This window comes from Melospiza melodia, chromosome 9 (assembly GCF_035770615.1).
Source record: "Melospiza melodia melodia isolate bMelMel2 chromosome 9, bMelMel2.pri, whole genome shotgun sequence".
NCBI lineage: Eukaryota > Metazoa > Chordata > Aves > Passeriformes > Passerellidae > Melospiza > Melospiza melodia.
In genome coordinates this window covers 26563997-26588806 of record NC_086202.1, presented here as the reverse complement: position 1 = coordinate 26588806, position 24810 = coordinate 26563997, and the positions used below count along the sequence as shown (strand labels likewise).

At 40.7% G+C, this 24810-nt stretch overlaps 2 protein-coding genes across 10 annotated transcripts in view; one reads left to right on the top strand and one right to left on the bottom strand.

Moving 5' to 3' along the window:
* The window catches only part of GLUD1 (glutamate dehydrogenase 1), a 28918-nt gene extending 6620 nt beyond the window's left edge, over nt 1-22298 (bottom strand). Inside the window, exons 1-7 of the mRNA XM_063163967.1 lie at nt 21851-22298; nt 10147-10227; nt 9262-9317; nt 8308-8371; nt 6604-6698; nt 2319-2498; nt 659-796 (exon numbers count right to left, since the gene is read on the bottom strand). Coding sequence (XP_063020037.1) covers nt 659-796; nt 2319-2498; nt 6604-6698; nt 8308-8371; nt 9262-9317; nt 10147-10227; nt 21851-22283 — 1047 coding nt within the window. The 5' untranslated portion in view covers nt 22284-22298. The remainder of the gene's footprint in view (nt 1-658; nt 797-2318; nt 2499-6603; nt 6699-8307; nt 8372-9261; nt 9318-10146; nt 10228-21850) is intronic.
* A 406-nt stretch (nt 22299-22704) lies between these two features.
* Nucleotides 22705-24810, top strand: part of SHLD2 (shieldin complex subunit 2) — a 28439-nt gene continuing 26333 nt past the window's right edge. For 8 of the 9 annotated variants that reach the window (XR_010028730.1, XM_063163958.1, XM_063163962.1 and 5 more), the window contains exon 1: nt 22705-22900. The gene's annotated coding sequence lies outside the window, so the exon portion shown is untranslated. The remainder of the gene's footprint in view (nt 22901-24810) is intronic. The other variant, XM_063163964.1, reaches the window with a different exon arrangement.

Here is a 24810-nt window from a genome sequence, read left to right as displayed (position 1 = left end):
AGTGATAGAATCTACCTTCTTTTGAGAAAGAGGGTGATAAAGAAATTCAAATATTCCCTATATAAAATAAGCCCCTAAAAAGCTTTAAGTAGAAGATTGTATTTTAGTGCCTGTGAACTGTCCCTTCAAGTCTGCTTCATATGGAAGCTGAAATAAAAAGACCACATCCAGTTTTCATTATAAACTACACATTCAAGTCACACTGCCAGGCAGGCTTTCATTCTTTCAGAAACATCCAATAGGTAAGAAACAGCAAAAGTACACTTTGTCCATCTTAAACAGCCATGTGCTTGTGATTCTCAGTCAGAAATCTTCAGGAACCTCCTTGCCCTGGTTCCTTATGATATCCTTTCTAGTTTAGGCATAAGAAAGGCAATATAATAATAATTCCAATTCTGAAAACAAAGTAATCAGCCTGCACACACACAGACATTTTTTTGAGAGTCAGGTCAAAGGGCAAAAAAAGGTACCACCTGCATTTGCATTCTTGTTGGGGATAAGAAGGAAAGTCAGAAGAATGAATAATTCTAAGCCATTTTGTACGGACTATTTGCAGCATGCTTTAAATATCACAAAACCAGTTTACAGTCACCAGTCATTCTATGTACTTATAAAGCTGACAAAAACGAAACCCTTTCTGCTTAGCTAAGTTTCATACCAATTTGAAATCTTCTAGTTCCTTTGGGTCAATCCCATCAGGATTCCAGATGGAGCCATTGAACTCTCCGACAGCGACACATTTTGCACCATAACGATGCAAGTATCTCATAGAATGCAAGCCCACGTTACCAAATCCCTGAGGGTGCAAAGAGAAAGGGAAAAGTTAGTTAACCCTCCAGTTAAAATGATGATTACTGCTAGGGCTAATACAGTTTTAAATAGTTCTTCATCTATTGGCACATCTTGGCATTAGATGATGTGCATAGGCAAGATGGAGGAAATCTACATACATTCTATTCTTGTCTGAATGTCACTGCAGAAATGATGCACTGTAGCCAGCAATGTACAATTGTGATGAGTGTTTTATACTGGAAATACAGAAAGGAAGAGGTAATGCTACTATGAAAGTGTCAAAACAATGATGTCTATCAACCTGGGAATGGTCTGTGTATCCACTTTATGACTGGCACCCTCTTAAAGGGATTAATGGATTTTTGTATGACTACTGATTTAATTCCAGGCCATTAAGTTCCTTTACTTCCAGAATGCTGATGTTCTAGAAGTAAAAGACTACACATAGCAGACAAAAAGTCATATGATCAATGTTGAAAGTTTGTTGTACAATTCTGCGCTGAAAAACAGCTATAAATATATGTTATACAGGAATAATCAATTCCTGAATATAATCAATTATATTTGGGTTTTTTGCTTATGTATTAGAAGCAAACTTTGATAGAAGAGTCTGTCATGCTTTAGGTCTCTTTGAAATGCTCTAGGTTCATTTTCCTACCAGAATTTTCTGCTTCTCTTATGGCCATATTTTCAGTCCAAGTTTTGCTTAAGGGCCTGTTTGTTAGTCCTCTGCCAGGCATGAAAATGCCAAAGAGCAGGGAGAGAAGTGCTGGGCCTGTGCAGGGCAGAGATGTTTGTTGCAGACCACAGGTTAACTAGAGGACAACTTGGAGGTTACAATTACTCTGTTATTTCTTTTCTAACAAGCACTTTTGAAAGCAACAAAACAAATCAGTTCCTCAAACGCTCCATTTAACAAACTGTTTAAAGTTGAACAAGTTTCCTCTCTTGGAAGTTTTAGGAATGATAATGCATACTACTGACTATCGAACACTTTCAAAATTCAACTACATAAATCCCCAAGTCCTAGGAACACCAAAAATGTACATTCAACCCTACAAATTTAGGATAAGGTCTTAGTTTCTATTTTTCCAACTGCTTATTCTGTAATGGAACCCTCAATTCCTCCTCTTCTTAAATTTTTTATTGTAAAACATTGCAATAAATTCTGTGTAGGTAAAACCAGTGTCACAGGTCACTGAAAAGTGTGCTTAGTTTAAAGACCTCGTGTGCTTAATTTAAAGACCTTAGTTTAAATATTTTGGTGTTTGTAGCTTACAAGATCATAATGACTCTAGAGATTTGGCTTTGTGCCTGTAAAGTGCAAGTGAAAGTTCAGTTTATAAAAACTAGTCCAAAATAAAGGACACCTATGTTGCTTGAAAAATGTTTCTAAAGTTTGAGAGTAAATGTTAACTTGGAAGTTTTAAAGCGCTCTCAGTTTTTAAGGGCTATACCTGTTTTATAAACAGCTCTACTGAAAGTCTGTGTACTACTTCTTTTCCTACTGTAAGGAAAAAAGTTACCTGAACAGCAAATGTTTTATCTCCAAATCCTGGAGTCATTCCTAATAAGCTCATATATGAGGCTTCATTGATGAAATTTTCAATTCCATGGAAGACACCACGGCCAGTTGCAGATATACGTCCATGGATCCCACCCTGGCTGATGGGTTTACCAGTTACACATGCATGTGCATTAATATCCTGTAAACCAGCAAAGGACTTGTGAGACATGGAATCAATCAATCAAAAAACAGCTGGAACAAGAAGCTTTGTACACTTTTGACATAAGGGAAAACAGAAATTTTAAGAGTCGGAACATGATATAGCTTAAATGAATTTAGTTTGTAAAGATGATTACCTTCCTCACTTTGTGTGAACACCACAGAATATTCTGTCAGGAAAGTTGTGTAATGCAATAGTGGATATGGTCTGTGATTTCTTTTTTTGCCTCTAAGTGTGTGTGTTAACTTCAGTCTGTGTATCATGGTGACATCCACAAGCAGACAAATCAAAAAGCTCTCAGGAATGTTTCTTAAAGTCAACTCATATTTACAGCCACAATTTCTTTACATTACTACTTTTGATATCCTTGAACTGGCTTTTAATCATTTTTAAACAGTATTTAGTGTTCCTTTATAACAAACTCAGTTATTTTACAATTACAAAACAAGGCATGAGGTCTGTAGTCAGAATACAGGGAAGCTCTCAGAGGACATCTGCAGTTTGAAGGTCATATAGGAAAAGCTGTGTATTTACTACTTTTATTCAGAAAAGCAGCATTTACAATCAAGCCTCCATTGTTAATTTGGTGGCAATAAAATTAAGTTTTCCATATTCCAGGTAGTCACCCAAGATGAAACAGCTATTTAAAACCATAGCTGATTTTTCCATTTGGAATTAATAACATGAAAGAAATTCTTCCAAACCAGACACTGGAACTCCCTCCTCTGTCACCAGTGGTTCCCATGCTCCCACACCCTGGGAGCACAGTCACACGGTGCCTTGGCTTCCAGCACAAGTGAGAAAGGAGGGATGAAAGAGAATGCACTGAAATGAGGGTGCCAGCAGCCGGATGGGTTTCCATTCCACCAGGCACACATTCACTGGGAGGCTCCCTCTGCTCCATCCCTTGTGCCAAAGGCATTTGCATGCCTGTGGTGCAGGGTGCTTGGTGAGAGGAAGGAAAGGAGCAGACAAAAGTAAGTGGAGGCAGAATAGCTGGAGGACACTAGAGCCATAATGAAGACTAAAACTATTTACTGTCTGAAAATGTCAGTGAGTTAACATATAAGCCTCTTTAAGAACAATTAAGGTGATGCTGGGCTTGCCACAGAATTCCTGATTCAGCCTCCCAAAACACAGCTCGCTGCTCTCCATAAGCTGTCTGCTCCCTCTTGTGGCATGTCAACTGTAACAAACATTGGCAGGGCTGCTCTCTTGGAACCACTTGGCCTGATGCTTTGATGGACTTTTATTCCTGTTATATGGTCTTAAACTCTGCTTTGGGCTTTGTGCATTCATGAAAGAGGGAATATATTTTATAAATATGTGAAGAAATACAGCTTCCCCCCCTATATAAGAACGTATTTATCAAAGTCCTTTCCTGTGTACCAAAAGTCAGTTGATGGTGTCAGGAAGTGCAGAAGAGCGGAAAAGATTAATTTAATAAAAAACTTCAGCCATATGTAACTCAGTGATCCAGCAACTTCAGATGGATTTTCTGGAACAGTTAACATGGTAGTTATTAACAACTTGCATGGTTTGGGAAGAAAATAGAGCATGAAGTGAGGACAAATCCAGGTCTTCTTGAAGTCACATATAAAAGCCACAGCTGATGTCAAAGTCCTGAAATCTTTGGTTTCAAGTCAATAAGCAAAAACTTTCAACATATCTTGGGTGAAAACAAAGAGCATGGCTTTTACTGAGAACCTTGAAAAAAGGCTTCATCAAAGACTTCTATTTCAGCACTGGTAGCTTATGAACTTGGTGATGTTCAGGCAGTAACCTTAGCTCCTTTCCTTACCCCCCTGCAATGATGTCCTCCTTGTCTCTCCAGCTCTCCTCTCTCTGTATGGTTGGTTTACAGCAAACTTCCCTTACCTGCTTATATCTGTTATTTGATTTATCCTTCCCAGTTGAAACTCCCTGAGCACAGCTGTGTGCAGTGTGCAAGCACAGAGCCATCAGGTCTGTATCTCAGAGAGATCCCTCTCACCAGAGTTATCTTTCCACTCCACTGAATGTAACAGCTTGCACAGCCTCCATCTGTGTTTGCAGTTCCAGCTTGTTTCACTTCTGTTCATTGCTCATTTTCTGCTCTTAGTTCCCTTCCCTTCTTCCCCCATGGTCATTTCTATCTTTTTAGTATTCCTTAATCACCTTTATTTTTGCTCTTGGTGTCCCAAACAGATAGTTATTTGAAACATCTTTCTCTAGAAACTGGTTTTGATGGATTATTCCGCTTTTTATAGCCTTGTCAGAATTCTCACTTTCCTTCTCCATTACCTGGTCATTTTCCACAATAGCTCTGGAGTTTCACTATGGCTACCACTCTCTCAAGTACAAACAAGCAACTCAACAAAATTAAGGAAACTCACATTCCTCCCCTGCCCCTTATTTCCATTTTTAATTAACTTTGCAGAAAAGCATTCCTGAATCCTCTCAGTTTCTTTTATTTTTCAATAAGATACTGCCATACAGAGGGAGTCTAAAAAGAAGCTGTTGTAGGGTAATTCCAATTTTAATCCTCAGTAGTTATTTTCTTTTCTGTTGTTATTGAATCATAAGCATGTGTAGGAATCCAAAAATAAGGTGAGCTTATAAAGTGGTAAGAATAAGAAATTCATCCATTTGAAAACTTCTCTATCAGGTTTAGTTAAATTTTTTTTTAAAAATTGAGCTTTTGTATAAAACTGCATGAGAACTCTTTAATACAGCAAATCTTAAAGCAGGTCACTTGCTGTGATCCTTCTTGTCAGTCTCAATAACACAGTGCTGTTGTATCACAGTGAAATATACATTTTAGTGCCATGGGTTAAATGTTAAAACTCGATGCTTTGAGGCAGTAGTTTTGCTCTAAGTTGGAATTTTAAGTTCTGACTGAGGGAACTAATTGCCACCCTGCATTCTGAAGTCCTTCTGAATTAACAACTTTACCATTTTATCAGATATCAAGTTTCAATTAAAATATTTACCTACATGAATAGCAAAAAGCAAATAATGTTTCACAATGATATCCCTAGCAGAGAGATTAGTGCAAAAGTAATTTAACTAGTCAACATGCCCCAGCTGATTCTTCAAGCATTCCATTTTTCCTTCCATAAGACACCTCAGTATTTCAGACTTAGGATAACCTGTGCCACTGCACCTGCCAGTGTCCAAGGCCCCAGACAACTGTTGTGCCAGGATTTGCCTGAGGACAGCAGGCACGTCCTGAGCAATGTGCCAGAGCGAGGCACGTGGCAGTGGCACCAATGGCCCAGGCACACACCTGCAGGGCTGCAGGGAGCTGCTGCAAGGGACTGCACTGAGTGCAAGGCAAGAGGAGCTGGGGTAGGCAAACATGCACTAGAATAGCATATTGGCACATTAATACACAGCTACTAACAAATAAGTTGTCCAAAATGTGTTTTTTCTTTGAACAGACATGTTGAAAGCGTATAACAAAAGTGTTTGGTTAACAGGTACAAATAACCCCACTGACACAAGGACAAAGGCCAAACCAAGGGCTAGCATAAAAAAGTAATTTTTAAAAACTTTAAATTTTTTTTTTATTGCCTCCTGGGCTATAAATTATGTCAGTATCCTTTTGCTCTACACTTTGAAGAATTTGCTGAAGTCCACAATGAAACTTGTTACTTCTAGTAGACTGCAGAGAATCTTAAAACTTTTAGAAGTTATATCAATAGTGTGAATGTAATTTGCATTGTCTCTTGAATGAGCAAAACCATGAGCATGCATTTAATAAAACTTGTAAATTCAGTTATCAGTTAACAACTTTAAATTACTAATTTCAGTACCAATGAAAAACAGAGGAAAATTACAGAAATAGAAACCAATTTTAGACTATATACCTTTAAAAAGTGTATTTTCTTTTGTTGAACAATTGCAATCAGTATTGTATCAGAGAAGCCTCTTTTAAGGCTAGTATAAGAATATTATCCTTAAAGCTATTTTTCCTTTGCTGTACCCTAAAATCCTCACACCACTGAGGCTGTCACAGTTTGTAAGAATATTTTCAGATCAAGTAAACAAATTGATATGATTAGGCAGCTTTTCTGCTTGAAAGCCTCTGCACAAGACTTACATAGTGTCCTATGGTACTGGCATAGGTGTCAGCAATCCAGGACATCTCCCTCTCTCCCGTGCTCATATCAGGAGCAGGAACATCCACACCAGGTCCTGTTGGCAACAGTGAAAAAAGCTCTTAAGGATCCAACAGAAATAGTTATTGTCAATCATTATTCCCTTGGGAACTGCAGGCCTAACAGAGAAGAACTGTTTTACTCTTTAATCCTCAGTTTACTATACAAGCAACACATTCTTCTGGATTCAATGCAGTTTTAGATGCTTTATCACACCTTTGTACAATATTATCAAAACCCCCAACTTTACATAAGCCATCCGATAAAAGGCAAAGGCCACTTGGTCAATAAGAAGATGAGTAGTTTGGGGTTTTTTTGCAGGGAGGGTGCTATGTGGGTATAATTTCTATATACTGTGATATTGATTGGATTCTTCTGCATAAGAATTTCCTTTCTGTTCCTGGGTGAGGTTAAATATTGAAGGTAGGCTGTGCCTAGTCACTGCACTGTAGTACATGCATTTGATTTTACTGCTTACTTCAAGAAAAATTTCATTTCTCTTTCCTGATGAAATAAACCTTTAAAAGAAGTCTCACAAATCTGTTGAAATTAAAAAAAAATCTGTTTTTTTAGATAGCTAAAAATAGTATTTCCCCCAGACTATTTAAGATCATAGAAACCTGCTAATCAGGATATTATATGCAACTCTGCTCCAACAATTTTTCTAAGTATTTTTAAAAGGTTTGTGAAAGTTGTGTAGCACCAACCAGACAGCCAAAAAGGAAGATAATTTTATCAAACCATTTTAATTGTCACAGAACTAATTATCACTGTAGCTTGCATTGTGTATAGTAAAACCACAGTCACATGTAACATCAGTAAGTGTGTTTATAAAGGAGCTTAATTTAGATGATAAATGCTCTGTCTGGAAGAGCAGCAAACACTGGCTGAAGAGCAAGAAAATGCAGATTAAAGGATAGACATTCCAAGGCAGTTAGATATCAGGAATACATGACAGACCTCTAACTAGTTACATGTCACATTATTCATTTGAGTAAGAACCTTCTCTGGGTAAAGCTGCTCCCTTCAATTAAAAGTTGAGCTGGTAATGGTCAGCTTTCTGCAGAGGAGATGTCCAGGCAGCAAAGCTACCAGAACAGCTCAGGGCTGAGTGTGAATAAAGCCCTACTGACATTACAGAAGCTGAGGTTCTGTTACAACAGGCTCCTGTGCCTCTTGCCTACGCTTCCCTTGCAGCCTCTGGTTGCCATGGGTGAAGCCATCAACTTTTGCTGGGGTGGATCTTCTATTTCCTTCCTCTCTTTCCTCAGATACCTGCCAAAAGCCCCAACTGAGACTACAGGAAACAGTAACAGTGAAGAGCTTGCTATTAGAGACTAAAACTGCAACAAATATGGTCACCATTTTATGATCTGAGAGAAATGTGATTCATTTTGAATACCATGACCTCAGCTTTTGTGGCTTCTCATAGCTAGAACAGCCAGCAGAAAAAGTTAAGACACAGTTCCCTTTAAAATGCACTAGGATGCAATGACTCAACTCTTTGTGGTTTTTGCTGAAAGTTCTGTATCCAAATTGTTTACAGCTCTCAAAAATACCGTTACTTAGGGATATCATCTAACAGACACTGCCAATGCACAACAAATCAGATCCCTAAATTTGAATAGTAAAGCTGCCCAACATACCAATAAAGCCCTTTTTTGCCAGCTCCATGGTAAACCTTCTTGTGATCTTCTCCAATTCATTGTCCTGTAGAGAAAATGCAATAAATATCAGAAGAAATCATTAGTGCTTATGAGTATTTGCTCACACTTAGCCCAAGCACAAGCCAACGCCCTCTTCTTTTAGGAGAAAGGATGATTCATAATTTATATAATTTATATGCCACTCCCTAGCAGACCATTGGTACTCAGGCAGCACAAGAAACACTGGAATTTCTTTCTGTACATTCTGATCCATGACAAATTGGGAGCATGGCACAGGAAGAACCACCTGTGCCCATAGCAGAGATTTCCAGCAAACAAATCTGATATCCTGTGTGAGCGATTTACAACCAGCAACAGCAAGAGCTGGCCCTGCCACTTGTGTAATCAACACAGCCAAATGACTTGACACAAATCCTTACTGGAGCTTTCAGCTTAGAATATCTGTTATGTATTCTAGTATTCCTTTCTGTACAAGTTGTTTTAATTAGGGCAAGAAGGCAAGCCTGCCGTAAACCTTTTATAAGCCAAGTTAGTTATTATTCACACTGGAACACTGCATAGAATGGTTTAATGGAGCATAAAACTATTAGTCAAAATAAACAAAAACATTAACTTTTTTTTTTTAAGAGTAACTTAATTTGAGCTTTTACTAACAGTATCAACTTTTAAAAAATTCCAGGTTCCAAATTATTTGTAGTCTCCTGATTTTCAGAAAAAAATAATAAATTAAGTAGTTGAAGTATTCCACCTCTGAAACACAGACCTTTTAAAAATTCTTTTGTTACCTATTGCATGCACAGGCTATATTGAGCCTTTACAGAGGCAGATGTGGCAGGAGGTTTTAAGTGGTCAATAATGCCCTTAGAAGAGCTTTTTTTACTGGCTGGCTTCAGTATTGCAGATACCCAAATTTTTATCTATGATTAGGCTTACTGTGTAGTTCTTGGGATTGATCTTGACACCAGCCTTTGCCCCACCAAATGGCACATCTACAAGAATGCAAAGGAAAATCATTTTACTTTTTCAACAACAAAGGCAGAACACGTGAGAAAGATGTGTAATTATATCTTTGATTTTAGTGGTGATTTTGGTTTTGCTGCACTTATGGCTTCTGAAGTGTAAGTTATAATCTGATCTAAGTACTCTCATAAAAATGGGAGATCTTTGAAGGCACTTTGAAAATTGTCTTTACAAGTTCATTATTTAAATTCTCTATGATTAAATATCTCTTGTACTTGGCACTTGTAGAAATAATAAGTTTTACCTTTTATATTTTACTGGTTTAGCTCAAAAAGTTTACTTTGGGAGTCCTAAGCACACCTATATACATTAGGGGAAAGTAATTTCTTTTCTTACACATAACAAGCAGATTCTCTCCAAACTTCTCTACAATTTAGTAGCTGTGTACAAGTTATACTTCTTTATAGGAAGAGGAATTTTATCCTTTGCTCTCCATAGCTCCCCTGCCTGAATCCTTTACAGCTTCCATCTGTTCCCCCTAAAATTAGTCCCCTACTAATCCAAGTTTGTCATACTTGAATATTAGTTCAAGATGTAGTTCTTTCTATGGGAGAGGGCAGTTAGCAGAATCTGGACTTTTCAAATGAAAATGCAACCTTATTTAAGTATTTTCAGTGACATACATATCATTATTTTGGTCACTATAGATTTTCCCACCTTGCTACAGATTTAAATTAGAGATTAGTATCTCAAATTCATTTAAATCCTTTACATGTTTCTATGTCATTTTTCTATGTAATTACATCAGTACTGATTGAAACTGAAGATTGAAATCTTGCTTGAAAAATGAACACTTACCAACCACAGCACATTTGTATGTCATGAGAGATGCTAAGGCTTTCACTTCATCCACACTAACGTCCATACTGTAACGGATACCTGCAAAGACACATGAGAAAAAACAGGAATTCACTAAACACCTTCAGAAGTGTTTATAAATTGGGAAGGGTTAATCCACACCAAAAATCTTTAGCATGCAAGTGGGTTGTTTATCAACTTATTTACTCTAAGAGATAAAGAACAAGACCCTGTTTTCCTATTTAAATGTTTATCTTTTATGTAGCAGAAATTCACTACTGCAGTAATTTTCTGTGAAGTAGCTTAATGGCAGCACTCAGCCTCAGGGAAAAAAAGTGAATATTGCTTGTGATGAAGATGAATCAAGCTGACAGGTAGCTAAGAGCAGAGTTTTCCAGAGGCTGATAAAGCTCTTCAGCATTCCCAAGATCTTTAGCTTTGGACTTCATTCATTGTATATACAAGATTAACTTTGTTCCTGACCATAACTTACCAGTACAGGTTATAATCAAGATCTTTTTGATGGAGTAATACAAGCTCCTGTTAAGTTCTAAGCCTTGGCTTCAAGGTCCTGGCTGCTAGGCACAACCACAGAACAAAAAGTGACAAACCACTCTGCTAGTTTGGATTTTTTCAAAACAATTTGAGGGAATAGTCCTACACCAGTGAGCTTGTGAGACAAGGCCACCCATCCCACATCCACATTCCCACATGGAAGCCAGCCCACACCTGCATTCCCTGCTCCAAGTCACTCAGCAGGGCTGCAAGTGTGTGCTAACACATGTTACAAATGCAAATTCAATTTGTTGTGTGCTGGCAGCAGCTCAGATGCACAATGAGTGAGCTCAGCATTCAAGGCAGCTCAAAGCTGAGTAAAAAAATGGTTACACAAAGGTAAGGAGATCTTTCACCTGCCTGACTCTTACCAGTCTTTTGAAAAATGGAAAAATTCAATACATTTATTGAAGTCAAAGTTAAGATTCATTTATCTGAAGGCAGCTACAGAGTAGGAAATATTTAACCAAACTGACAAAGCAGATGCAGAGAACTAGAGAAGCTTAAATATGATGTTTAAGATCAACATGTGCCCAAAGTCATGTGGCCACAAGAAAAAGGGTCCTACAGCAGTATGTTTGTTTCTATCCAAGTTTCTCCTACTTAACCAAGTATACAACAGAGCCATGAATAATTTCTTATTCCCATCTTTACTCCCCAAGTCTTTGGCCGTAGGTTCTGCCAAGTTGCACGGTGGTTTGTAGCAGGCACAGAGTGTCCTTTGGATGCCAGAACATGGCACCACAAATTTCCTATTATGTAAAGAGAAGACCATATTCAGGTTCTCAGGTGAAAAAAGGCCAGCATACATTATCCAAACTAAAGCACTGTGCTGCTATGAAAGCCATTCCTGAATGCTCTGGAAACAATCCCAGTTTCAAAGGAACTAAGTGCTGCTCAAATAAAGCTGAGGGCCAAGTGCTGCTTTCTTATGTGAGTTCAATCAATAAAAGAAAGTTCCATGCCTCTGCAGAACAGAATTTAAATTTATTGTGTATACGGGGGAAGGGTGGTCTCCAAAAGCAAACTAAGTAGTTTCTGACTTAGATAGCTGCAAGGAGTTGATGTCTGAGCTTTCAATAACCTTCTCATGGGAAGTAATATACAAAATTTAAGTAGAACCTATTAGAGCCCAAAAGACCAGTGAAAGTTAGAATATTAATGTGTTGGGGTGTTTTTATATGTCTTCCTCTGATTCTTCAGAGGAGCAGTTGTCCCTCTGTCAAGCTCTGAGCAAGTGTGAGCACTACCTATGGCACTGACTGTCCTGCCTGGGGAAGCCATTCCCTCTTGGCTGAGCAGCTACTCTGGGAACAGGTCTCATCTGAGTATTGCTCAAGCCAGCCAAGTTTGGAGTCACAGCCTATGTTGACCAAAAGTGAACTCTGCCCCTCCACCCCCCAGGTGAACTAGATTGCTGTGTATTTATTCAACCCATTTACCTATTGAAACTTCCAAGCTGTGTATACAAAGCAGTTTTGCTATAAATGTACTCCTGCAGGCACACAAAATGTTGTTTATTGATATATGAAAAGCAGCAAGGAAACGAAATACTTTGGGATAGTTATCTTGAAGAGTTTAAAGAGAGAAGCAAAATACAAAAAGGGAGGGAAGCTTCTTCTGCAAATCCTACAGAAGATAGGATCTGAAGAGGTAAACAAGCAGCACTATAACTGGAAGTGCTGGTGCACATATTTACTCCAGTGCATGTAGAACAGTTAGATCTCCAGTTCCTTGTATTACCACAAACTTTGACGTAATAAATGTGAAGTCTTCATATGAAGGTAAATAGGGAAAAAGCCCCAAAACTAACAAAGTACTGACAGGCTTTCAACTGAGCTGCCTGTCAGCCATGGACACACACCAGAACACAGGAAACTTTTGGACTTGAGGTCAAAACCGTTCTTTTCTGGACAACTTTGTACTTCAGAATAAGATTTAACTCCTTTTCCAGGCTTTTAAACAGTTGTAATTAAAATTATTTGACTGCTGGCTTTATCTTTGTAAGTGGAAGACTAGTCGGTTCTGAGAGTTGTGCTGACTTTACTGATCACTCTTCTGTAGTTTATGTGGTAAAATCTTTCATAAGGTGAAGCTCAGGATGTGAACCCAAGTTCTCTGACAGGTGTGATGAATTTTTCCCTTCCCTGGCAGGAGCACACAACATTTAAGATGTGCTAACGCTTAATTCTTTTTCATAATTCAGCCAGTGACTGTTTTCCAGGAATTGTAATTATTTTACAGGAGGGCCACCTCTTGACAGGAAGTTTTTTGTGCTAAGCTGTTAAGACTGATGAGAAGCAGGCATCTGAGAATGCTGTACATTCCATCTGCAAGCAGATGCATAAAGATAAAATTATTACTTAATTTCTATTCTATTTGGACATCATTGAAATTTAGTTTGACAGCTTCCTAATTTGGCAGGAGTATTGCCACGCATTTGTGTGGCATCTTTTGGCAGTGTTACTAGGCATTCAATAGCCTAAGTCTAAAACTGGACCATATACACAGATAAAATACTGGGTTTGGTTTTTTGGGTTTTTTTTTAAGGTTCTCACCACATAAAAGCAAACAAAGTCACTGTTAGGTAGCAAGATTACAATTTTTTTAAACTCTGGCAAGTCCCACTCAGTAAGTCTCTGGAAACTTGTGACTTTTACAGACAACTGCAAAAAAATAGTTTGAAGAAAGCCTCAAGTTACAGTATGACTCACGACCATGGAAAATACTTTTCATTGGAAAACATGAATTCTTGTTCCAGTTGAGAATTCTCTTTCCTTACCACGCCCCAAGAAGTCAAACAGTATGCTAAGAGTAACTGTTTTTCTATGCACAAAGGCTTCTAAATGAGGAAATAAGTTTTCATTTAATTTTTTAGTATTGGTCAGTATGACGAGAAGGCTTTATCACTACACGGCAGTGTCTATGTTTTTAAAACTTCTTTTTTATGATGTGTATTATGGAGATATTATATCTCACTCAGTTACTTCTCATCAAAGCAGTCTTTATCAGCAAGGCTACTTTGGATTCTATAGTAACAGCAGTTAGTTATAATTTTAATCATTTTATCATTTTGTAGCAAGGGGTGTACTAACATATGCATAACAAAGACCTTGATTTCCAAGAAAATTGGTTATACATCCTACTAGATTTTACATTGTACACACTTCAGTATGTTCTGTGAAGTTAGGTGTGTTTATTATGCCTTAGCAAATGTGGTGTACAGTAGTCATCCTTTTCAAGGATCCTTTTCAAGGATGACTACTGCCTTTCTAGTACGCCTACAAATCTATTTAGGGACATTTGTGTCACTATTTTCTGAGCTTCTTGTGCAGTGATCCTAAATGGTAGTACCTACATGTGTCCTTGCTACTAACGAGCACAAGGTATTCAAAGTCTCAAAAAAACCCCTCAACAGTTGCCATAGCAACAGTTCAAAGCAAAACACTTGGTAAACTACTCCTTCTGTTCTAAGAATCTTGTAAATCTTAGCAAGTCTCTCGAGTTCCCCAGAACCTGGAACACATTTGCATCTCAGCCTAAATTATTAATATCTAACCAAGGGTTTTGTCCTGCTTTGACTTCAGTGTTTTTTTTCTGGTTGTCATGCTCTTGTGAACTTTGGAAGTAATTTGGGTCCTTTACAGATGACAATTCCTGTTAATATGGTGCATTTGTTCTGCTCACCTCTCCTTGCAAAGTGCTTGCTCATCAAAAGAAACCTTCCAGAGCAGCAGCTCTCCTGCACTAGCCATACACAGTCAGCAACACAGATGTCATCATCTCCTCTGGAAGCTCCTAGGACTGACTACAGGCATGTTAATCTCCCAGTTAGCAGCACTGGATTCTGCAGCAGCTCTGTGGGTTAGCAGCTTGCCTGACACAGTCCAAAGGCTTTCCTTTAAGCCCACAGTCTGAAGGAGCTTCAGTAGAGATGCTCACCTATGGATTCTGCAAAATCCATACATCAGCCCCAGCACTTACTGCAGTGCCTTAGTTCCTTCATGTTTTAACTCTGCATTGTATATATTTTCATGTTTGGTTAGTACACAAGTGCAATTGTAATTGTACAACCATCAAACTCAGTATTCCCTGAAACTTAACTCAGTAGGGACATATCATCTAAGTAATTCTTAAACCCTTTCAGAACACAGACATTTTTCTAGATTCAGAAAAACAATTCAACCTTCCCAAGAAGGAAACTGCTGAGCCTTATTTAACCATTTGAAAAGTGTGGTAAACAGCTCAGTGACCAATTTGTAATTATTGAAGACAAAGAAATTCCAGATAAACCTAACAAAGCAAGATGAGTAATTCAGTACTGGAAAACAAGAACACTGTACACCAATCAGCAACAAGAACCACTAATTCCTAAATTCAATTCACTCACTGCCAAGAGAAGACATAAAAATATTTATCTCTTCCTACACAGCAGTAGCCAGCTACAAAGCTGGGGTAGGAAAGACATTCCCCTATAGAGACACCCCCCATTCTACTTTAAGCACCAGTATGTATAAAATGACTATAAGGTATTCAGCCAGCCAGAATACTTCAGTATACCACTTATTGTATGTTTTTAATAAGCTGCATTGAAATATGCTTGAAGATATATGTTTATTTAAATCTATGCTGAGAAAAACCAAGAATTTTCTCTATTCAAGAACTACCTCTGGTGCACTGATAACACTTGGTGTATTAAATGTGAATATGGCAAATCTAGTGCACTACCAAGCAAGCAAATAGGACATGAATTTATGCACTTGGAATCTGGCTATGAAGTAAAGTCTCTCACCTACAGAACTACCTCAGCCCCACCTAAAGGATTAGATCACTCTTTATGCACTTGGAATCTGGCTGTGAAGTAAAGTCTCACCTACAGAACTACCTCAGCCCCACCTAAAGGATTAGATCACTCATTAAAGTGCACTCAACACTGTAGGAAGAAGGACAAAACCAGGGAGATATAGTAAACTGCTTCCACATAGATATTATTATTACCACGTGCAGGGTGGTGTGTGCAGAGGGGGAAATAACACCCAAGTTGGCCCTGGCTGGTCCAGATGCCATAGGAGCCACAGAGCAAGAAGCCACCACAGTGCTGACACGAGGCAGGCAAATTCCGTGCTCTTCCTAGGAGTCTAATTTCTAACAAGATGGAGCTGCTGCAATTCATGCAACAAAAAAGTGTTTGCTAGGATCACCCAGAGAACAGGAGGGAGGCTATCACACAGGAGATTCCTCTCCCCAACACGTGTTTATGCAGAAAGCCCAATGCTGAGAGAGGTATGATCTCTCTATAAATAGACAAAGAACCAACAGTAGCAAGGGAAAACAACTATTTAAGATCAAGGACAAAGCTGGCTACTGCACCAACAGTATGAGCTGATTATATGAAAAAGCTGAGACTAAGATTCACAGCCAAAAGAGCAAGGCATAGCCTCTTACAAGAATATCAAAGGTAAAAACAAAAACCTGATATGGTTCACATTATCATTAGCATATTAAAAGATATACATTCCTTTTTTTTTCATTTGCAATTTAAATGTATATCCACTGCTGCACTAATTGTGAAGTTAGATAAGCTACAATAAGAGAGTAGAAACCTTTGAAAATTGGTCAAAGGTTGGACTCAATCTTAGAGGTATTTTCCAGTCTTAATGATTCTATGAAAGAAAGGCACTCGTGTAAGCTTTAGCTGTAACATTGAAGTGTTATCACCATTAGGCTAATCACCATTTTTTCCCCAAAAAAACCTCTCCTGCTCCTTTGGAGTTAGATCAGTTTCCAAGGTTTATTTCAGGTTACAGGTGGTCCATGTTATAGTTCCATCTGTGCATGGCCCATAGGGTACATTTCCCTGTCTTACTCAAAAGACCCTGGGCCAAAAGCAAAGCTCTTAACTTTCACCCAGGCACGATTTAAAAAAATCAAAGCCACTAATTCAACCCCAAGATAAACAGCTCTGCTGGTTCCAAGATACCTTATAGCACTACTCCTTACCCTCTTAGAAAAGGAATAAATAATGGTGGACTGGTCCACGTCCTGCATGTACAGGTTTTTCTTTTGCAAGTGAGGTTTCCATCATCAGGTATGTACACTGTTTTAACCACAATAATGTTTGCAACAGAGACTATTTTGTGACTGGGCACTGAGATCAGTGCCAGCCTTGGACCTCTGCAATTGGAAAACTGCAGCAAGGCTGGCATGAATAAAAGTCACCTTATGCAGTAAGAAAGTCATTAATATGAACTCCTGAGCCAAGTGAGAAGGATAAATCCTGATAGGCAGAATAAATGCAGCCAAGAGCAGACAACAGGAAAGTTTTGTAGTGCAGAATAGCTCCTCCTTCCACTAACCAGCCAAGGCAGCTGGAAATCAAATTCATTCACACAGGAAATCAAATTCATTCACCTCCAAGTCAACTGAACAAATAAAGTAAGACTCATTTGTCTTCACATAAAAGAGTGAACTCAGAAGTAATGTTTGACAAAGCTTTCAAAATTCCTCTGTAAATGAAAGTTCTACTAAATCTAGTCCAGAGCTAAGGATGGTTTTAAAGCCTTTCTGAACTGAGGAAGCAGCTGGGACTTGGTTGCAGCAATTTGGGTGAGCACAAACAAGTTAGGCTGTTTCTGGCTCTGATTCATTTGGTTTCATTTATAACAGACCTGTTGGACAGCTGGTTAACATGGAAAGGCTTGAAAAAGCTTTGAAACTACTTCACAGCATAATTCCCATTATAAATGCTGCCTAACAAAAACAGAATCACTTCCATACTACTAAGCAGGTAAAAATTCAGTAAGTTCATTTTGTTTTCTGAAATGGACCAATTAATGATAAATAGCCATCAGCAACCACATAAAAAGTAGCTTATCCAGTTCTACACCTTTCACAGAACCTGCTGAAATTATTTAGAAGAATTTATTATTTTAAGTAGGGACTGCCAGAGTACTTTCCAACAGTCATCTGTATTCAGACATCTCATTTCCTGTACCCTACTTGGTTTGTTTTACTTCTTTAGGCAGCTGTCAGTGCAGTGAAGAGAGCAGCTGTGGTTTCCTGTTAGTACTGGCCACTGGCATGCAAGTCACCACACCAGCAAAGGAAAGAGTGATGTGACCCACAGCATTACTCCACCTACCAGGCAGCATCAGTCCAGTTGTATAAATACATTTGGAGCACAAGCAACATGAGTTCCAACACACAAGTTCCAACACAAGAATTATTCCATATTCTCAGTGGGCTAAGGAGGCATCTAACTGATCTTTCCTTTGTAGCAAACAGTTTCATTGCAGAAAATGGAGTCCTTAAAAACTGGATTTGCATGCTGGACATACTGCAAGACCTAGCACTTTAATGGGGATATTCATGATGGTTCTGTAAAGATTGCTAAAGTACAGCAGAGAAGCCCTGCTAAGGAAAAGAATCACCACCTTCTCTCAACTTGCAAAAGTTTGCAACCCCCAAAGCAGAATTAAAGATTAACTTCTACAATTAAATAGGTAAGCAGCACAAGATTCAACAAGTGTTATTTCTGGGTTCTCTCAATAAGGTGGAAAACCACCAGAAGTTGTAAACTGAAAAGACAGCATGTTTCAGTACCTCATGCTTCTTTTCCAGAAAAGCACTTTTCTTCACCTGATGAAGAATCACTTGCACTGCTATGTAGTGACAGCTACGTCCAACACAACCAAGCTAACTTGTGCTCTTACATGTGCTTTGAGGGGAGAGAGTAAAGTAGGAAAAGCCTTTCAATAACTTCCCATTTTTATTAACAATGCTTTTGATTGTTAGAATTAGGCTATTAAGAGCATTGTACTTCTTAAATAGAAATACAACAGTCAGGTTTCTCACCAAGGTGTAGAAGTTTGCCTATACAAAAAATGTAAGACTGATCTTGGATTTGCCCTCATCCAGCTGTGTAGGCTACAGTAATCCACCCACTCAGGAGCTGTATTTTCAAAGCAGTCCTCTCATGGCATTTACTTTACTGAGATATTTCTACTTTGCAGGCAAAAGAGAAGCCAGCATAGAACAGGTATGGAATGACTACTAGTCAAGGAACTGCTGGTTTCTACTAGCAGGTATCATTTGCATGCATATGTGAGATTTATAAATAAACCTTGCATTTAGGTTCTGGCAGTTTTCACATTTGGGCTGGACCACTAAATGGGGATTGAGGTTTCACTCCAGAAGACAATGAGCAGGCAAAGCAATTGAAGATACCTCTGACAGAAGGAACATCATCTAAATGTTATACTGTTAACTGCAAACATTTAGTAGAAATAAGAAGGTGCTGCTAAAGTGCATTTAATTAAAATGTTTATTTAGACACTTCTTTGAGTAATTAAGCTGCCTCCAAGTTTAGGGCACTTAAATCAAGATTTTAAAATCTGATTTACAGTATAAATTCTTCATTAGTTCATGGTTAAATCTGTAAATGCCCTTATAAACAGAAAGGCATACAGAAGACACAACTGCTAATGAAGTATTTTGGTATGAATGTACTGAAAAAATTAGGAACAATTAAAGGAGGACAGCCTTTAAAAGACCTAAAAACTTTTGTACTCCTGCATTTCCTACTTGAATCTTAAAGTGTACTTTGATCATTTGTCTGATCTGCATACAGAACAGTATTTAATATTCTCTAACCAGCATCTCTTATCCTTCAGTTTATGTAAACATCAAGAAATATAAGAGATGAGCTTTTAAAGCACAATGCTCCTTGAAAGAACAACAGACATGACAAAGCATCCCCACTTACTTGCAATCACCTAGCAGCAACTAAACACCATTTCTTTCTTAGTACCAAATACACACACAGACCAAAGAAAAAAGGCAGAATGGGTAACCTTGCTTTACCAAATTTTACTTTTCAGGAAGCACAAAGTTAAAGGTCACAATTCTGCATGTGAAAAGATGTGCTGTGTTCCTCCCAACGTCTTTGCAAGCCTTCCACTTGTCAACTCACCCTTTTAGAAGGGGGCCTTATGTCCCTTGCTGTTTCTTGATGGTGTGGATTACTTGCATTGGCCTCTGGGGTCCACAGTGTGTGGGACACTCACTTCAGCAAGTCTCCCCATTTCATTCTGTTATATGGAGTTGTGTTTCATTGGACTTTGTGCTTTTATTCCTGTGGACTGTACTAGGATTCTAGTTCAAAAATCCCCAAAAGCTCAAGCTGTTGTTGCATTTCAGGTAGATCAAGTGCACTATAAATGCAGAAATATCTCTACCACTCCCTTGTCATAAAAGTAGAAATGTTCTACTTCCCCTTACCTTTTTCATATCCGGTTTCAAGCAATTGATCTTTGCTTATCATGCCTCCCATTTAAATTTACTACCAATTCAGATCTGTCACCTGATAGTGAGCAAATTCCTAGAGAGCAGTAGAAGGTGAAATCCATTAATGATCTCTGTCCTTAAGAATGGAAAGGAAATATCATTTGCAATTCCTTCCCTAAATTCAGAGGGGGTGGGGAACAGCACAAGAAGAAAAGGACAAACTACTGAGACTTCCTACTTTCTTGAGCTGTCATTTTCAATTGCCTGTAAGTGCTCCGGTGTTTGCTTCAGTGTGAGTGCAGACAGGCATAACAAATGCCACTGAAAATCAAGAAATTCTGGTGAGGATTTAGAAATGTAGGCATCAGAACAGTGTCCAATCACCCAGTTCGTGAGGTTTGTTCATGTACAATGCATTTTATAATTATTTGTTGGTAAACATGAGTTCCTTCACTTATGAGCAGTACTAATGTGAAATATCAGAAGCTATATTATTTTATTACTTCATTTGCCACTGGACTGCATTTTGTTATGCAAGCAGGATCTTAAGAGTAACACAGAGTGTACAGCAAAGGACTTTTTGTAAGCAGCAGCAAAGAGTAACTTAACTGAGGCAGAAATACAACAGCAGTGTGATATCCATCAGTATTTTAAAAGAAATTCTAGCAATGGTATAGAACAGTAGATTCACACAGAGTAAACTTCAGCCACGCCCATGCTGGCTGGAGTCTCATGCTAATTCTTGCTTCAAGTAAACAACCAAAAGTTGAGTTGGCCTCTTTTGGGTAAGAATTTAGCATGTTACAGGACACTCACTAGATATTTGATTTTGGAATGTTAGGAATCACATTAACAGGACGCACTATTAGTGCTGCAGAGAGAAATCCTCATGTCATATATATACCAGCTGAACTGATTCTCACAAACACATTCACCTAAGAACATCCTTCCTAATCTAGACTTGAAGTTAGACGACTTCATTTATAAGAAATTGTGTGGTTTCTGTAGCCACCATTATTTACTATAAAGCTAATGTACACTGAAAAAAATACACGTGTTTACAGACTACAGAAGCTCTGGTTTGAGTCACAGACCTGACATCGTTTCCAATATTCAAATATCCACAAAGATCAGAGCTCCTGAGTAAGTTATGCTGAAGGACATCTGTATTTGTTTTTCAAGGAAATGCCATCTATCCCAGACTAAAAGGGAGTCTGATTCCTCTGAGATCACGGCCGATCCCACGAGAGCCCAGCTCTGCTCAGCTCCAGTGGGATTCACCCTCCGGGTCCCTCAGCATGTCTCCCCTACCTAGAGCTAACCACTTACAGAAAAATCAGTTTTGCCTAACTATGTATCCAGCCGGTAACTGGAAACACAGTTAGCTTGTTATTAAAACTTGTTATTTTCCTCTAGGGATGTTTTCTGTGCGAGCACTAGCTTTTCGCCAACACAGCCGGCTGAGTGACAGCGGCTCGGCTCGACTCGAGCAGGCACTTTTAGCATGGAGCTCCCCGCTTTCCCTACAAACACTATGGAGGTCTGAGTGAAAATCAGGCGGGGATCTCCTCGCCATGCCTAGGGCCAGACCGGCGGTGGGAACGGCGAAGGCCCGACCGGCGGCCGTGACACCCGGCCCGGGGTCACCCGCGGGGCCGGGACAGCGGAGCGCCTCAGCGGAGGGCTGAGGAGGAACCGCCCTGCGCCTGCCTCTGCTCGGGTATCGGATACCAGGGCTGGCACAGCGAGCTGCCCCGGCTGGCCGGGCGGGCACAGGCACGGCGGGACGGGGGGGGCTGGTCGGGGGCACGGCGGGGCGGGGCGGCCCGGCCCTCGGCGGGCCCGGCGAGGCGGCGGCTCTCACCTCCCTTGCAGGGCGTGCGGTGCTGGCTGTGCTGCGCCCGGTAGCCCTCGATCACCTCCCACTCGCCATTGTCGCGCTTGATGGGGAAGGTAACGCTGAGCACATGGTTGCAGGGCTTGATGATGCGGAGGATGCCGCGGACGCGGTGGCGCCGCTCCTCCAAGCCCTCGCGGGTGCGCAGCCCCTCCACCAGCTTGTCCTCCACGATGCTGGCGCCGCGATCGAAGAACCCCTCCACCATCTTGAAGAAGTTGGGGTCGTCCTCTTTCTTCGCCGCCTCGCAGTAGTGCCGCCGCGGACACCGGCCGCCGCCCCACGCCGCCGCCACCACTGCCCCTCCGGCCGCCGCCGCCGGCCCGCCCGGCTCCGAGCCCGCCAGCACCGAGCCGGCGGCCAGGCGGGACGCCAGCAGCTCCCCCAAGTAGCGGTACATGGCGGCGGCCGCCAGACGCGAGAATCGGAGCGGTGTAGCCGCTGTCACAGGAGGGGCCGGGGGCCGGGCGCCGCCGCCGCCGCCTTTAAACGCGGGCTGCAGGGGGGGCGGTGCGCCCGCGGGGGGCGGGAGCTCTCCGCGCCTTCCGAGCGCGCCTGCGCCCCGCGCCCCGCGCCGCCCCCGGCGGGATTCGTGGAGGGGAGGGGGCGCGGCGGGCGGGGCCGGGCCGCGCCTGCGCAGTGCGCGCCCGCCGCGCCGCCCCTTCCCCTTCCCGTTCCTTTTCCGTGAGGCCGGGCCCGCCGCCCTCCCCGCCGGGAGCGCAGCCGCTGCCAAGCGCCCGGGCCGCGGGGCCCTGCGCCGGCTGGCTGCGCTGCTGCCCGCGGAGAGCCGGGACCGGGCTGCCTTCACGTGCCGCCCTCAGCCGCGTGCCAAACGAGGCCTCTGTTAGCGCGAGTGAGGGCGCGCTCACGCCCAGCGCTCGGGCTCCCGGGGACAGGCGCCTGTGGGAGAACCCCGCTCTTCCACGGGTGGTCAGTGACTGCCCTGCCGTGAGGGGACAGAGGCTTCGAGTAAAGGTGTTAACATGGCTGCTCTCACAGAACCGTTAGATCACTGAGGTTGGAAAAGACCTTGAGATTTATCTACTTTATCCACTCGACTGGTTTTCGTTTTGCGGGCTTTTGGTCCATTCAAGTCCATTTTTTAAATGTAGCTCAGGCAGCATCTCTTAAGAATATTGCTTTAAATTGAGTAAGGTCTGCTTTCAGAGCATGAGAGACAGCGTGCTGTACTATTGCACTGAATTTATTTTAGAAGACTTAAGTGGCTTGTTGATTTTATGTTAGTTTGGGCTGCTAATTGGAAAACACTGGGTATTTTTTTTTCTTGTAGGCTTGTGGGAGACCAATGCCCCTAAGCCTGGAATAACCAGGAAGTTCCTTTATCGCTGTGGGAATCTCTCTAACCGCTGTGGGCTGTGCTACAAGGCTTGTGGGAAAGTTATTTAACTTTTGTGTGTATTTGTCAGCAGAGAGATTAGTCACAGATTCTTTAACTCACATAAACTCTTCAGGCAATTGATGCTCTATTTTTATCTTGATTTCATGTTGCTCTCTGTCCTGAGAATCTGAAGAAGTTCTCTTAAGGACCACTAATAAGGTCCTTAACTTTTATCTGGTTTTTATCTGTAATGAAGATGGTTTATAATTGTACTCTAGAGAACAAAGATCATTGTTAGTGATATGGGGGACAAAAAGTCAAGAAAGGAGCTGGTTCTCAGGCCAGTTTGTTCTTTAGATGTTCACACAGGGCTTCAGAAACAAGCTCACTGCTTTGGTTTTCTGTCCATAGTATAGGTGGTTTATGGTCTATTTTGGTCTTAATTTTTAGTTCATAGAACTGCAGTGTGCTCAGTGGTTGTATCAGCTTTGAGCTACTACTTGATTTCAGTCACCTGTGTGTTCTCATTAGCTAGAGTTCAGTTTCTGTACCAGTTCTTAAATGTTGTAAATGCATAGGAAAGAAGGTGATGGGCGGTATTGTGGCAATTAGTCCTTATCAGGTAATTATTTCCACCTTGTTCTGTAGGTTGGAATATCATTGCAGGAGCCCCGAGGTTAAATGAAGAATGTGATTAGCCAGTTTGCTCAAGCATGTAGAAGTAGAAGTTGAGGTTAATGTGCTTTGCTCCTGTGCTGCTTTCAGCTGTGTTCTCTCTGATTGAGGAGCACACTCAATTATCAGCTGCTTGCAGTGCCAGCCTGTTTGCAGCACACCTTTGTGGAGGCATTTGAGGCTGAGCATGGGACATGACAATGTGAGAGCCACGTGGATCTCTCCAGAGGCTCAGTCACACACTGTATTTGAAGCAGTGGCTGTACCATACCTGCCCTCCTTGCTAAACAAGACTGGAACTCGGCAAAATATTTAACAAGCTGTGTGTTGGATGCTGAGCATAACTAGATCAGCATGTTAGATTTCTTAGTCTTTAAACATGGTAGGAGATAAGATAACTGGGGAGTTTTATTTGGCATGGATTTTGACTGAAATAATGTGTGCAGTTTACAGGCAGTTTACCAAACTCAGCAGGTCTGTACCAAATTTCTGTTTGATTCAAGTCCTTTCTGGAGGCAGGAGTTACAACACTGTCTGTGCCCCCCTTTCCAGAATTCTTATGTGCTAGGCACTGAGCAGTTGAATCAAATCAGTTTGCCAGAAGAAATGAAAAATGGCATGCTTCAGAATGAGTTCTGGCAGGCATGAAAGGGGTAATTGCAATAATAAAAGAGGCACTGAATCTTCTTTACTCTCATATTTCATATGGGGTCCCATGAGAAGATTCACATTGGAGTAGCATCAGTAAAAACAAAATTGCTGGGGTGGGTGAAAAGATAAAGATTAAAAGATTTTTGTCCTCACAATCAGGAGCTTCACTAACTTCATTAATTTCATATGAAGTTTTGGTCTTGGGACTAGCTCTGAGGAGAGAGGTAACTAGAGAAAACTCAATACCTGTGTGGTAGGAAGT